Source organism: Columba livia, chromosome W (genome assembly GCF_036013475.1).
Source record: "Columba livia isolate bColLiv1 breed racing homer chromosome W, bColLiv1.pat.W.v2, whole genome shotgun sequence".
NCBI lineage: Eukaryota > Metazoa > Chordata > Aves > Columbiformes > Columbidae > Columba > Columba livia.
In genome coordinates this window covers 705,226-719,045 of record NC_088641.1, presented here as the reverse complement: position 1 = coordinate 719,045, position 13,820 = coordinate 705,226, and the positions used below count along the sequence as shown (strand labels likewise).

At 49.3% G+C, this 13,820-nt stretch overlaps 1 protein-coding gene across 3 annotated transcripts in view; it reads left to right on the top strand.

Annotated features, from left to right (window-relative positions):
- LOC102095945 (WD repeat-containing protein 7) overlaps nt 1–13,820 on the top strand; it is a 61,986-nt gene that overhangs the window by 33,715 nt on the left and 14,451 nt on the right. For all 3 annotated transcript variants that reach the window (XM_065044550.1, XM_065044552.1, XM_065044549.1), the window contains 2 exons: nt 6,043–6,264; nt 11,688–11,874. In XM_065044550.1, the coding sequence (XP_064900622.1) occupies nt 6,043–6,264; nt 11,688–11,874 (409 nt within the window). The remainder of the gene's footprint in view (nt 1–6,042; nt 6,265–11,687; nt 11,875–13,820) is intronic.

The following is a 13,820-nucleotide window of genomic DNA, read 5'->3' as shown; positions in this document are numbered from 1 at the left end:
CAAATTGCAGCATATAATAGCTATTCAGAGGCAATTAAAGTGCCTTTTTCATGCCGGCATGCGAGCGTGCCCTTTCACAACCTTCAGCTTGATTTGTGGCCGTTCAAAATTAACTTAAAAGTCTTGTTTGCTGACAGCTTAAAGCGTAATTGACTGAAAGGCAAACGGAGCGTGGTGCGTGTTCAGCGCGGCCTTGCCGCGTCCCCGCGTCGGGAGCCCCCGGGATCGCGGCCTCAGGTGATCCCCTGCGAGGTGAGGTCTGCTACAGCTTGAACAAAATGTGTGTGCCTATCCAAGGATGCTGGTCTAAAGGCTCTCCGTGTTGCTACACAAGCCAGAAATGAACCCTGGGCTGTGTGACCGTGTCCGTGGACTCCCGCGCTCAGGGGTGCTGGAAGCTTCCCTTTGTCCGTTGGCATTTCGGGGTGTCCCCGCGGGCAGGTTCGGTGCCTTTGCACCTGAAACACCCCCCGGGATGGCCGGTGCAAACCGACAGTAGGAGACACCCGCAAATAAACAGTCAGCGGGGATTTGCTGTGCCACAGCATGTTGGTGAACAAGTATTCGATCATTTCAAATAACGTCGTTAAGCAGCAGGAGCGTATTTTAATCCGTCAAAATCAGGAAGATGTTAAAAGCAAAATACCTTACGTTGTCAGGCATGGTACGATAGGTACCTCAGAAAAATACAGTGGCACCTCACGTCGTGTCACCCATAAATTCGTGAAGTTTTGTTCACCTGCGGGTCGAATTTTAATATGTAGAAGTGAAAGAACGCGGATTCTAATATCGCTCTATTTCTTATTGATTTCCTGGCAAATCACAGCTATCTAATTTCTTCAGCCTTCCTATTGATTTCCAATAGGAGCAACATCTTTTCATAAAGCGTCAGAAAAGTTGCCGTTAGGTTTCAAAATGGTTATCGTGTAAAATAGTTTTACTCTTAACGTTCCTTTCAATAAAATAATAATCATATGTTAGAATGTGAAGTCCAGATCTGTTCTGGTGTTACCGAAGTCTTACCTGTGTCTAGAGAGATGCAAAACTCAACAATACATTTATCTCTTGTTAACAGCTTGTTAAATGCTGTTGAAAATAACGCCTTGTATTTGCATTCATCAGGCTTTAGTTGATTAGATACTTCTGGTGCACTTGCTTTTTGACACTTTGAAAAAGGGCTGTTTATTGGTGAGAGAAAGCAGGGAAAGCTCTCTCGGTGTGCTCCAAAATCAAATGTGTTGTTGCTTTACATGCTTCAGGTGTAGCTGTTGAAGGTCTGGGGGTTTTCAGTCGGTACAGACGGTGACTGACAGCAGCGGCGTCACGACCCGCGGTGGTGGACACCGAGTCGGTTTGCTGCTGGTTTCATGTCGCCTCGTTAGAAGGTACTAATTGGTGCTCACATCAGTGTTTCCTCCTGCAGAAAAGTTGCGGTGAGGCCAGTCTGTAGCTGCGTGAAAGGAGCTAATATGTGTAATCCACGGGTAGGTTTAAGCGGGGCTTTGGGCTGGGCCGGGCTTTGGGCTGATTCCGGTGCGATCTGCTGCTGATTTAGCGCGGGTGCGGGGCCGGGGACGCTGGGCAGTCGGTGAGCACCACCAGGCCTATTGCTCAGAGCTCCCGACAGGTTGATTTGGTCTCACCTTGAGCAGAGCAGCTGGATCGATGGCGTCGGGCTGGATTTAAACACACCATTGGCTTAAAATAGCACCACCTCCACAGCAGAAAATCAGCGGCTTAACCCTTGGGCTGCCGGGAGCCGCTCTGTAGCGCTTTGCTTGGAGGCAGACGGGTTCCCGACAGGGTTTGTTAGCCTGGAAGTGACCATTTCTAATGAACGAGCATGTTGGGTTTTTCAGCAGCGTGTTTCACAGCGTATGGTGAGGATGATCTGGGGACTTACAGGGGGCTCCAACCTCCCCGTGCTCAGACCTTTGACTTGAGACAAGGCCTTACAGGAAACGCTTAACAAAGGTGAACCTTCTTTCATTTTCTGTAAATGTTTTTGTGGCTCCAGCTGTCTCTCGAAACAGTATTCGGTGCTTACCATTGTTCGCCGTGGGGGGTTTCTGGGTCTCCCGTCTCCAGCCGCTGCCGCAGCCGCGTTCCGGGCATGGCTGGGGAACAGGCGCCGGAGCAGAGCAGCGCGTGTCCTGCCCTGAGCGCACGGCCAGCGGTTAACAGACCTGTCTGCTGGACGGTGTCCTGTGGAACGTTACAGAAACGAGGTGGGGCATTTTCAAATACTTTGTGCGGACACACAAAGAAAATAGCAGGACAGGTGTTACCAAAAAAATCAGCTTGGCGTGCCAATGGGGAGGAAAACAAAACCAACCCCCAAAAAACAGCCTTTGGTTTTATTCCAGAGCAGTTCTTCCACTCGTCCTTACTGAAATCCATTTTCAAGCGGTTTTACCAAGCCCTTTTTGGCTGTCTAAACACATACATATCTCTGTTTTAAAGTGTGTGTACCTTGTCAGTGAGAACAACAGACACGTGCAGGAAGTTCTCATAGAACGTGTTGGTTCTCGGGTGGCCCCTTCCCTGGCTGACGGTGCTTTAGCAGATACCTTTGGAAAACACAGATTTCATTGAAAAATACTAATTGCTATGACACTAAAATGCCTCTACTTCTGTTATTGCAGAGGTGTCATTCCAACGGTGCGCATTTCAAATGTATCTGGTAAAGCTGCAGCGCAGTTTGGTTTTAGTTCTTGTCTCAGTTATAGGAACAGTAACACGATTTATTACGAACTAGATTGTGTGGATCTCAGGTCTATTGAAGCCTATGGCGTGGTTCTGGTTTGTAAGGGTGAGGGTCACAGCTTCGGGAACGTGTCAGGTTTCCGTATTCACGGGTATTATTTCACTATCAATGAAGAAAAGACTGAAAATAGAAATAAGACGCTCCGAAGAAAAAACTTTGTGAACTAAGCTGAACGGTGTGGGGCCGCTGAGTATTTATGTAGCGCTCTATTGCGAGGAGCTCGTCGGTGAGCCGTCGGCACGCGGCGCGTCCCCGGCCCTTCTCGGCGGCGCCGGAGGAGGGAGCTGCCTCTGCAGCAATGGCCGCGCTGCCCTGCAACCAGCAGCCCCTCTGCGTTTTTCTCCTGATCGCCTTCTGTTGTTGTCATTTCCTCATCGTATTTTTCGGTTCAGATTCCTTGTGAGCTTTCAGGAGGCGCTGAAATGACTCTAATTATTCTTCTGTAGGTAGCTTAAAAACTAGAATTGTAGGCGAACACGCAGCGTGGCTTTGACTGGTTTGAGAACCCTGAGCTATGAAAGGGGAAGGTATTTCTCCTAGGCATGTTTAGCGTACAGTTTTCTGAAAGGTTTCTGCTGTTTCCTCTCCAGGTCACCACAAAGCAGCTTTATGTGAATGTATTTAGTGTAAGAAAATAGTACACTTGACATGAAGTATTGTCAGTTGTTGACAGCCAAGATGAAGCAAAGCTCTCTCCCGTAGCTCCTGTGCGTTCTTTCACCGTGTCCCTCTAGCGCAGAGGAACGCTGACAGCTCCCAGTGCGAGCGGTTGTTGCCGGTAAGTTGTTTCAGCCCGTTTGGGGTGTTTGTGTCCTCCCTGGCGTCGGCTGGAAGGACTGAGGACTCTCTGGATTGAACTGTGTGTTCTGTCCGACCTGAGAGAGAGCGGAAGGGGGCTGAAGAGCAGGAGTCCGTGTCCCCGGACGCTGCTGCGTGGGCAGCGCCAGCGCCGAGCAGACCCAGCCCGCCCGGCAGCCGCTCGGCCCTCGCTCAAATCCACTTAAACCTGCACAACTTAATTTGTCTTTTAATCCTTTTATTGTAAGCTAGGATAAAATTAATTTTACCCAAGAACTGTGCAAAGCCAATTAACGCGATCTTTAGAGTTATTTAGTAAAGTGCTTCAAACTGTTAGGTTCAGCCTGACCTCGTGGCTGCACTCTGTTTTTAAATGAAGTGATCGATACCTCACAGCCTTTTAAACAATCTGAACTTCAGAAAGAAGCTTCCTAAATACGCTTCCTGCTGTATGTGTGAGGGCGGCTCCTCTCAGCGGTTGTGCACGTGTAGTTCTCACAGATGGAGATATTTTGGCCTATCTAAGGTGGCCGCCGCGGGTTTCTCTTGGGTGCGTGCGGCGGGAACTGTGTTATTTTTACAGCTGAGATGCAGGAGGTTTTTTGTCCTTTCAGCAGGGCAGCTTCTGTTTTCCACATAGAGCTATTTGAGGTTATTAATTTTCTCACTGTGATAGGGTGATCAACCGTCCTGTCAAGAAAATGGATCTGTGTGTCACCCTTTAGCATGATTAAACGGAGGCACGTCGCGCTGAGAAAATACCACATTTTCCTGAGACAAATGAAAGTGTGGGAAGGACTGCCTCTCCCAACTGGCTGTCAGTTTCTTTGTAGGAAATCACTGCAATTAACTGTATTTTTCTGCTAGTAATTAATAAAAGGGGTGGGGGGCAAAAATATTTGGAGGGTTTTTTTCTCTGTCACGTGGAGGTTTTGGGAAGGGGTGTTACTGGGGAGGGGGTTGGGGTTTGGCATTGGTTGTTGGTTTGGTTTGGTGTTTTTATAGTTTCTTGGTTTTTGAGGCAGAAAATGCCATGTTACAGCAGCGAGCAGGGTAGACACTGCCACACACATCGCTCATGAGACCCTCTAAGGACGTTTCCTACCGCGTTCAGGTTGGAACTGATTGTTTGGCTCCTCAGGAGCTGTCTCCTCTGCGTCCGGGCGCTGGAGCCGGGGAATCGGCTCCGTTTTCCCTCGGATCCTTACCGGGCTGTCAGACTGAACGCAGCATCGCGTGCTGTGCACCGATGGAGCTCCCGTCCCGCCGTGGGTCAGTGCGGGGCTCAGGGCCGCCCGCTGGCTCAGCCTTTGCCGTTCACGTTGAAACAGGGAAGTTCTGCTGAGCCAGGCCTGTGATTTGAAGGATGCTGCAAAATCCGCCTTTCGGGGTCCAGCGAAGGGCCAACGTCACCTTGCTGGAATCAAGCGAAAGGTGGGCCAGTGCAGCACCGGTTTCCACCTGGAAGCAGCCCACGGGTGGGTTTGCGGTCAGCCCACGGGTGGGTTCCTCAGCCCACAGCAGGTCACCACTCGCTGTCCGTGGCGTCCCCAGCCCTGCCCGGCAGCTGCTGGTGGCCCGGCCAGCGCCTGCTGCGCCGCTTTAGAATAGAAATCCATAACCGGGGCTGTGCTCATCCAAGCAGGGGAAGAAACGAAATTAAACGCTATAAAACAATCTTGGATCAGGAGTTGGCACCAATTCATCTTGATCCGAGCTGTCAGGCGGGCTGGGGCTGAGCACCTGGGCTGGCGGTGGCCCAGGGTGTGCGGGACCCCCGGTGCCCATGTGCGAACGGTAACGAGGAGCCGGTGTCTGCAGGTGGCGGGACTGGGCTGAGCCGTCGCTAACCGATTAAAACTGTTACATGTTTGGCTTTGTCTGGTACAGCCCATTTTCATCTTTCTTTCTCTTCAGGCAGTTACTATTGATTTTCTCCTCTCCTTTCTTTCCTCCCCTGCCATTGTTGAGCCGGCCGTTGTTCCCCTCCCTGCGGCCGCACGTCGCTGTCCCTGCGCAGCGCGTTCCCTGCACCGGGAGGGTTTTCAGAGACAGGTTCTGAGTCTGGTTCCCTTCCCGGTGGGTTCTGCGCCGTTCCTGCCCAGCCGCGTGAGCTTCGGGAGCAGAGGGAGGCGTGCAGTGCCAGGATTTTGTGGATCTAAGATATAAATTAGGCAGTTCCCTGGTGGCTCTCTTTTCCTGTGATACCCTGATGGTTTTTGGAGGGTGGGTTTCATTGGAGACAGGCCTGGAAATAGCTGGTGTTTAGACTTTTGTCATGCGCCGTAGGTTTTGAAAAGTAAAATGGAATCATTTCACCAGCCAAAAATCCAGGTAAGGGCAGTAATGGTCCTGAAGACGTGATTTAAGTTAAATGGAAACCTCTCTTGTTTTACTGGGAAACACAAGGTTGTTTGCAATATTAATGAGAACCCCTGCTTTTGCGTTTTCCTCACGTTTCTTCCTTTCCATGGTAGGTTGTCTGTCCGGCCTCCCCCAAATGAAGAAGATGTCGACGTCGTACGAGGAGCGGCGGAAGCAGGCGACGGCCATCGTCCTGCTGGGCGTGATCGGCGCCGAGTTCGGGGCCGAGATCGAGCCGCCGAAACTGCTCACGCGGCCGCGGAGCTCCAGCCAGATTCCCGAGGGCTTCGGTCTGACCAGCGGCGGGTCCAATTACTCCCTGGCGAGGCACACGTGTGAGTAGCCCCGGTGCTCGGGCAGCGTAGGAGGCGTCTTCCCTGGGCTGCCCTGCACGCGCGGCACGGGGCGGCTCCTGCTCTCGGTGGAGTCGTTCCCGCAGGGCCGAGCGCTGCCCGGGTCACGTATTCGCACACAGAACTTTCGGGATGCGGAGCTGTAGAAAACCGTACTGACGATGAGGGTGCAGGGAAGCGTGCAGGGTGTCTGATGGAAAATCAGAGCCAGGTGCGTTTAGGTCTCTTCCAACCAAAATGATTCTATTCTAAATTCAGTTCTTCAGGCAAGACAAAGCAACATTCTTAGTGCACGCTCAGACTTACGTTGGTATGTTAAAACCTTGAGACACCGCAGTAAAATGGGTGCAGTTGTTCCGTGTGCCAGTGGCAGCTTAACAGTTGGTAGGTGCAGCCTGGCCATAGCGTGGAAGCCGTGGTGGGAGTCAGCAGCACTCGAATAAGTTACCGGTTGTCAAAATGAATTCCTTCATTTACACTGTTAACACACGCAGAGTTTTTGCTGTAAAAATTGCCTGTGGTTTCTTACTGTAATTAAGAAAATAATAATTGTGACCCTTTTTGAGAGGGTGGAATTCTCTGGAAATCCCCACGGTGACCTCGCCTGCCATCCTGCATTAATCTCTGTTGACCTTACAAATAGTTCATGAGATATTTAATTATAAAACGCCACCCGAAGAATTTCTCATTACAGATGCACCACATCACACTTAAACTGCAGCTAATGCTGTGTTTATAAAGTTAATGGGCTGATAAATCTGAACGACTGTTCTGTCCTGAATATGAAAATACTTGATTCTGTTGTTAATGCAGTATATTTTTCAAAGCATCTGCCATCAGTATAGTTATTAATGGTAAGTGTTTTGCCCTTTAACTCAGTCAGTGTCAAACAGGACAGCATGTTCGTGGCACTGAGTTACTGATAGTGTTTTTCAGGCTACACGTGCGTAACCTCCTCGCAAAGCGCGTTTTGGGGTTTCACGTCGCGCAGTCCGTGGCAGCGGCTCCAGTTCCGCGGGTTAATGAGCAGCCGGGCTTGGGTTCCGAATGCGGACTCGTGGTGCCATTTGTCACTCGTTGATTATGATGTCCCAAATTCCTAGCGGCTGACCTTCCTGCCTGCTGGGCAGGAGGGCGAGCAACTGAAATTCCCGCACAGAAATAAATATACCTGTCTGTGTAATTGTGAGGTTGCTGCTGTTCAGATACTTTCCCCATCGCTGAGCCGTGTCTGTAAGACGTGACACCTTTCTTGAGCCAAGAAAGGCTGGACTGGAGGATCCTTGCGGTCCCTTAAACCCGGGACCCCGTGATCCTGTTGCTGCTGGAGCTGCGTCTGTATGTGAGAGGGGTTGCACTGCGGCTTTGCAGTCCATTTTTACACATACGCAGGCACACAAAACGTACGCAAGCACAGAATGACGTGGGGTGTAAAGTCAGGTATTTCATGCCTTCTGTTAAACTGGGGTTTCCAGCATTACAGTATCCCAAATACATTTCATCTGAAAATAGAATTTAACATGGGGTAGACCTGAAGGATTTGACTCCATCAGCTGCCTTGAAGCCCCTTTGAAGTGTCTTTAGGTGTGTGTGTTAGGTGGCTGCTGCTGGTCATGTGTGCCCATGGGCAGCAATTAGCACGGGCCAGTTTAGATACATACATCCCTTGTTAACTTCACATTTCTTTGTTTTATAAGCATTTGCATTCATCTTTGTGAAACATCATAACATAAGAGCACGTAATCAACCCAAACGTGTGTATTGAGCATCATGTCTGAGGTGACGGGTCACAGCTGCTTGGAATAAATTGCTATGGAGAACAAGGGTAAAATTATAGAGCAGGTGAAGTTGTGACCCCTGACTCCTTCAAGTTATTGTGGTGACTTGGCTTATTTTGTGGATATTGTGCACCTTCTGCTGTCGTGTAGGTCACGAGTTGGCCCAGCTGCTTAAGGACGTTCGTTACAATTATGGGCAACAGCAGATAACTTCGAAGGTTGACATAGAGTGTGGTCAGTACTGGGATGGAAAAAACAGCTACTTCCTGTGAAATGATCGTTTCTATGGAAATAGCTTTCCTTAGAAAACGTTACATAATTTAGATTAAAATAAATAGCGTGGTTTAATGGAATTATGCAATTAACAGGAATGAAAATACAAAGTTTAATGCACAGTTATGACCTGAGTCATATTGGCTTTCTCCTTCATGCTAGACTATAAACAAATTTTGGATTAAAATAATGGTAGTGTACTCTTTCTATAGCTCTGTAATGTAATTTCAGAGTTGGAGGAAGAAGGCATTGAAGGCAGCATAGTTGGGCTCTCTCCATAAATTGAAACAAGGCTGATCTAAACCTCATTTAGTGTCTTGGGACAGAATTGATCTTGCTTTCACATTTGATTCCCCCACTGCAGGTTTGGAGAGGAAGAGAAATGGCACTGGTAGGTGGGTTTAACTAGGCCAGGGTTAGGCTGAGAAGGCTGGGAAGCCAGCTCTTAGATTTTTCCTTTGTCTCCTTCCTGCCGAAGGATGCCAAGTCTACCAGACCTGTACCCGATGCAGGGGCAGCGTTTGGCCCCCCACGGATATTCTCCACTGGAAAAGCAGTGTGTACTATGGTGTTTAACAGGAGCGCTGGGAATTCGCTGCACCCAGAATTGAGTGTTCTGACCTATTCAACCTCTCGTTACATTTCCAGAAGTGACGTGCATCGTTAACATGGAGGGAGTGTTCCCCTGAAGATTAAACGACATTTCTGAGGTTTCTTACTTTGAATATGATACAATCTCACTCCTGTCGTGCTTGATGACTGCTTTGCTGCTTAATACCCTCTGAGACCCTACTTTTGAAAGTGAGCGCACGCGTTATTCGTGTCGATGCTGGAACGGGCTGAGGAGTTGCAGGCGTTGGCTCTGTCGCCAGGACGATGTTTAAATGGCTCCAAGAGACCAGAGCTAAAGGAAGTTCGGTTAATAGCATTCTGACACTTAGGTTTTTAAAGGCCAGTATGAAAATGAATTCTGTAAACACATCTAGGAAATGGGACATTGAGTGTGACTGAAAAGAAATCATTTCATCATGAAGTCTTTAGAACAAATTCTGCAATAATGCGACTATTTTTAATGTAGGCCTAAGGATATCCCTGCTTTGATACCTGTCTGAAAGAGGAGAGAAGGTACGCAATAAAAATCCGCTGCGCTCAAAGCGGGGAGGGCCGAAGGGATATGGATTTTAACCCACTCTCCACATGTATATTTCTGTATTTCTCTTGGCACATCACACAGATATTTGTAAAACCAGGAAAATATCCCTCTGAAGGGGTGACAATTGGGTTTAATCGAGAGGGCGGGCTGGAAGTGAGAGCAGTCCTTCTGCACCTCCTGCACAAAACAGAACGAGATGCAAAGGAAGCTAACTCATGTGCCCGAGTCCATCGTTTGTATTTAGCTGGAACTTGATCCTGTGGCACATTGTGAGGCCCGAGTCGTACTTATCAGTGTCTCCTTCGTGCCTGTGCTGTTGATTTGCCTCAGCAAATTCTGTAATTTTTTTCAGTCTCTGGGCAAATCGGGGATAACAATGCTGACTGGTGTTATGTGGTCACAGCTCCCGACACTCCGCAAGGAAAGGCATCCTGGAAACCCAGGGGCTGCGTGCATCGGAAATAACTGATGAGCTTTAGGATTCACGTCACGTCTTCATTAATGAAGATGCCGTAAGGAGCAAAGATTAAACCTCGATGTGTTCAGCAAACCCCTGGAAAAGCAGGAGGGTGTTTAACAGCACTAGGTTTGCTGCATGTAGAGCTTTGTCATGTAGGAGTTTCAGCTCCTGAGCTGCATTTCTGCCGAGTTACTGCTTGAAGTGACTCCATCTTGTGAGTCGCAGCCTAATTTTTAAAGAAGGCCGCTTTATGCTGTTCTGTATAATATTGTCATTGGGTTTCCTGATGGCTGGCGTTAGCAGAAGGCGCGTGTGCATCAGCACAACTCCGTTTTCACTGGGGCGGATCTTTTGGTTTCAAGGGCGTTACGTGGATTTCCAGCAGGACGGACAAGGCGCTGGTTCTGCTCGGGTGCTGCGCTGAGCAGACACCAGCGCGCCGCTCCGGTGGCACCGTGTGGGTGACGCTGTCCCGGTCAACCCGGTGCCCCCCCGGCAGAGCCGCTCCGGGCTAATTACCTCTTTACTGCGCTGACTCTAATGTGACATGTTTATTGCCTTAACTAACAACTCATTAGCTTAGTTGATGTTTTTGTCAATATTAATTCGTTCATTTAAGCCAAGTCAAAGCTTAAACAAAGATGTCGAGGCTGAGGAGCGGGCGGCAGAGGGACGTGGGCTCGTCCATCCTGTCCTGAGCTGCGTTTGCGGCGGGAGCGATGCCCGGACATCCCTGGGACAAGGGGCGGGTTTCTCTGCCCTCATGTTCCAGTCGGCACGATTTCCAAAAAAATACTGATATTTGAGATGGGAAATTCACACAAATCAGAGCTTCATGGCCTGGTATCCCCTTCCAGAAGGATCTTTCAGTTCTTTTGTTAGATGTGTGGGGCTGGTGTGACTGGACTGGACTGGAGAAGTGTCTGCTGTTGGCTTTGCTGAGCGTGTCACACCACAGGTGCTTTATTTGATACACAAAACAAGCAGCTCAGAGCCTGGTTCTGAAAGCTGGAGAAAAACCTGTTAACAGGCTGTCTTTGCCACCACAGCGAGCTGAACGAGCGTTATGAAGAGGTAACAAGTAATTATGCAGAGATTATGATAAATTATCTGGGAGCGTTGCTTGGTTTAGCCCTCCTTTGCGTTTGTAGATATGTAATTACTAAAAAAAGAGTCTCCTAAATGAAAAGATTAATGACATTTCTTCAGTGCGTGCAGCGCTGGAAGGGAGCCATTGTTTTGGTGAGTTTTGGTGAGTTCGGTGCCTGGCTTTCACCGTGTCTCAGCTGAGCAGATCCAGCAGGAGCTGAGATGCCTGTAATCTCACCGTGGTTTCTTTTAACTAGTGTTTTCTCAAGTTTAATCTTTTAAGCTTGATTTTATTAGAAATTCTTTCAAAATTATTTGTTTTTTTCTGAACGTTTCTGCTAACATTACCGGTTTTCAGGATTTTCTCAGTGTCTGTCGAAGGGAGGACTTTGTTTCTGTGTTGATTTATTCTGTCTTTTGCACCATTTGCAGGCAACAATATTTAGGTATGTAAACTTTGCGTATTTTTCCCAAAACCGCATTTGATACTATTTATTTGGTATTGCCAACTCTGCGTTTCAGCCTCGGGGCAGCCAGTACGGTCGCGGTGCGTTGGTTGGGCGCCCGTGGCGCGCAGCGCGGCGGTTGCCGTTGCGGGGGCTGCGTGAGCAGAGGGTGCCGGCGCGGCTCTGAGCGGCTTCTCTCCCTCCAGGCAAGGCGCTGACGTTCCTGCTGCTGCAGCCGCCCAGCGCCAAGCTGCCGGCGCACAGCACGGTGCGCAGGACCGCCATCGACCTCATCGGCCGCGGCTTCACCGTCTGGGAGCCCTACATGGACGTGTCGGCCGTGCTCATGGGGCTGCTGGAGCTCTGCGCCGACGCCGAGAAGCAGCTGGCCAAGTAGGTGTCGGGGGCTCACCCGCAAACCAGCCCTGGGCTGCGGGTGGGATCCTGCCCCGGGGTGGGATGTGGAGTGACTCCGGTTTCCAGTGGGGCGTTTCAACTTGCCGTTTCCAGCGAGGAAAGCTCCTGGGTCTGGCCACGACGGTGACACCGCGGCACTGGCACCTCCCGGCACCGCAGCACCCCCTCTGTGCCGGGGGTACGTGGCACTCAGCTTCCTGTCGTATTGCCAGTTATTCCGAGAAGCAAGTTAAACGTTTTTATATGTAAAATGCATCAGTCTGTCCCGCAGCCTGCGCTGGGTGAAGGTGTCCCCGCTCACGGCAGCGGTTGGACAGGGTGACCTTCAAAGGCCCCTTCCAAACCACCCTATGATTGCCTATTTTGTACCCTTTCTCTGTTGTCAAACAGTCTTTTCCGAAGGTATTTCCACCAGTGTGTCTGAATACATGGATTCTTTTTCCCCCCTGGTTTTACAAGCACAAGCTCTTAGGATGTGAATAGTTTTGGAAAGTGCCCTTTGAAGAGGTGTTGGTTTTATCAGCAGCGTTGCTGTTCATAGCACCAAGGTAACCTGTAGACTTGGGATTGCTCAGAAGTGATAAACTCAATAGAGCACAGCTTGTCTCTGGGGTCAGAGAACAACTTAGTAAGGTGTCCTAAATCAAGATTTATGTGGTATGCTGCCTTGTACCTCCGTTCTAACCTCTTTGAAATAAAATCTTCTTTCAATTAGGGATTTGTAATTGGGGTTGGAGGAAGGAGCAGATTTCATAAGGAAGTCTGACACTTTGACGTAAAATACACGGAAAAAATGTAATACTTTTTTAGTCCTTTTTTTTGGTGCGTGGAACTCTAAGTGTGTATTTGTTTAGTTTCTTAGAAATTACTATTAATGTACAACTTTTAGTTATATGTACACAAACATGTAGGCGAATTTTTACACTTGATAATGCGATGTGCTATCAGTCATGCCAGCAGATTATTATGGTTAAATCCAATAATAATGGCTAAATGCTTCAGCGAGGTCATTAAGGTGACTTTGCAATAGAGGTAAAATCCTGTCTCTTGATGCATTTGGTGGTAAGATAATGGGATTCTTGACTATTATTGTTTGGTTTTTTTTTAACGTGTGCAACCTCGCAGGACACGAGCAGCGTTTTTATTGAGCATCCATGAGTTTTGATTTGAGGCCCGAATGTCACGTGTTTTTAGGAACCGGATGAAGGTGGTTGTTTGCGTGGACTTGAGTGAGTTTTGCCGAGCGCAGGAGCAGCCGCGGTGTTTTCCTCCCGCGTGTGCCGCCGTGGGCTCGCGGGGGCCGGGTCCCTGCGTCCCGCGGTGACGTCCCGGCTGTCACAGGTTAGCGCGGCTCGTCCGCATCAGCGCGCAGCCTCGAGGAGCCCAGCGCAGTTTCCATCCTGATAAATGGCATAATGAGCGAGAAAGCGTCTGCTTATTAATCCAGAACGAGATGTAGATTGGAAGCGGCCCGTTGGGCACCGCTGCGGCGCGTGGGGTTCAGCGTGTCTGCTCCCCGCTCCGCCCGCGGACCCCGCACAGAAGCACCTGCCCCCCGCTCCCCTCCTGCCGAGGGTGCGCTAGGAAAGAGCTTTATGTCAAGCTGCTGCTTTGTATAACAAAAAAATCACATTTATTGACCAAAAAACCAGCCGTGGTTTTCTTTTTCCCTTCTGAATTAACTAAATAGCTGAGGTGTTTCCCAAAGCTCAGGCATGTATACGCGCTCCGCTCCCCTGGTCCCCCCAGCACAGCGGAGCCCCTCGGTTCAGAGGGCTTTTCCAGCATTTATTGGACTTGCATTTCTTGGCACGATGACAATAGGGCTCGTTGCTGTCTGTTGTTTTGCTCATTGAATTACAAGCTATAGTTTGATATAGATTATGATATAATATACCAAAATTAGTAAATTGCATTCTGAT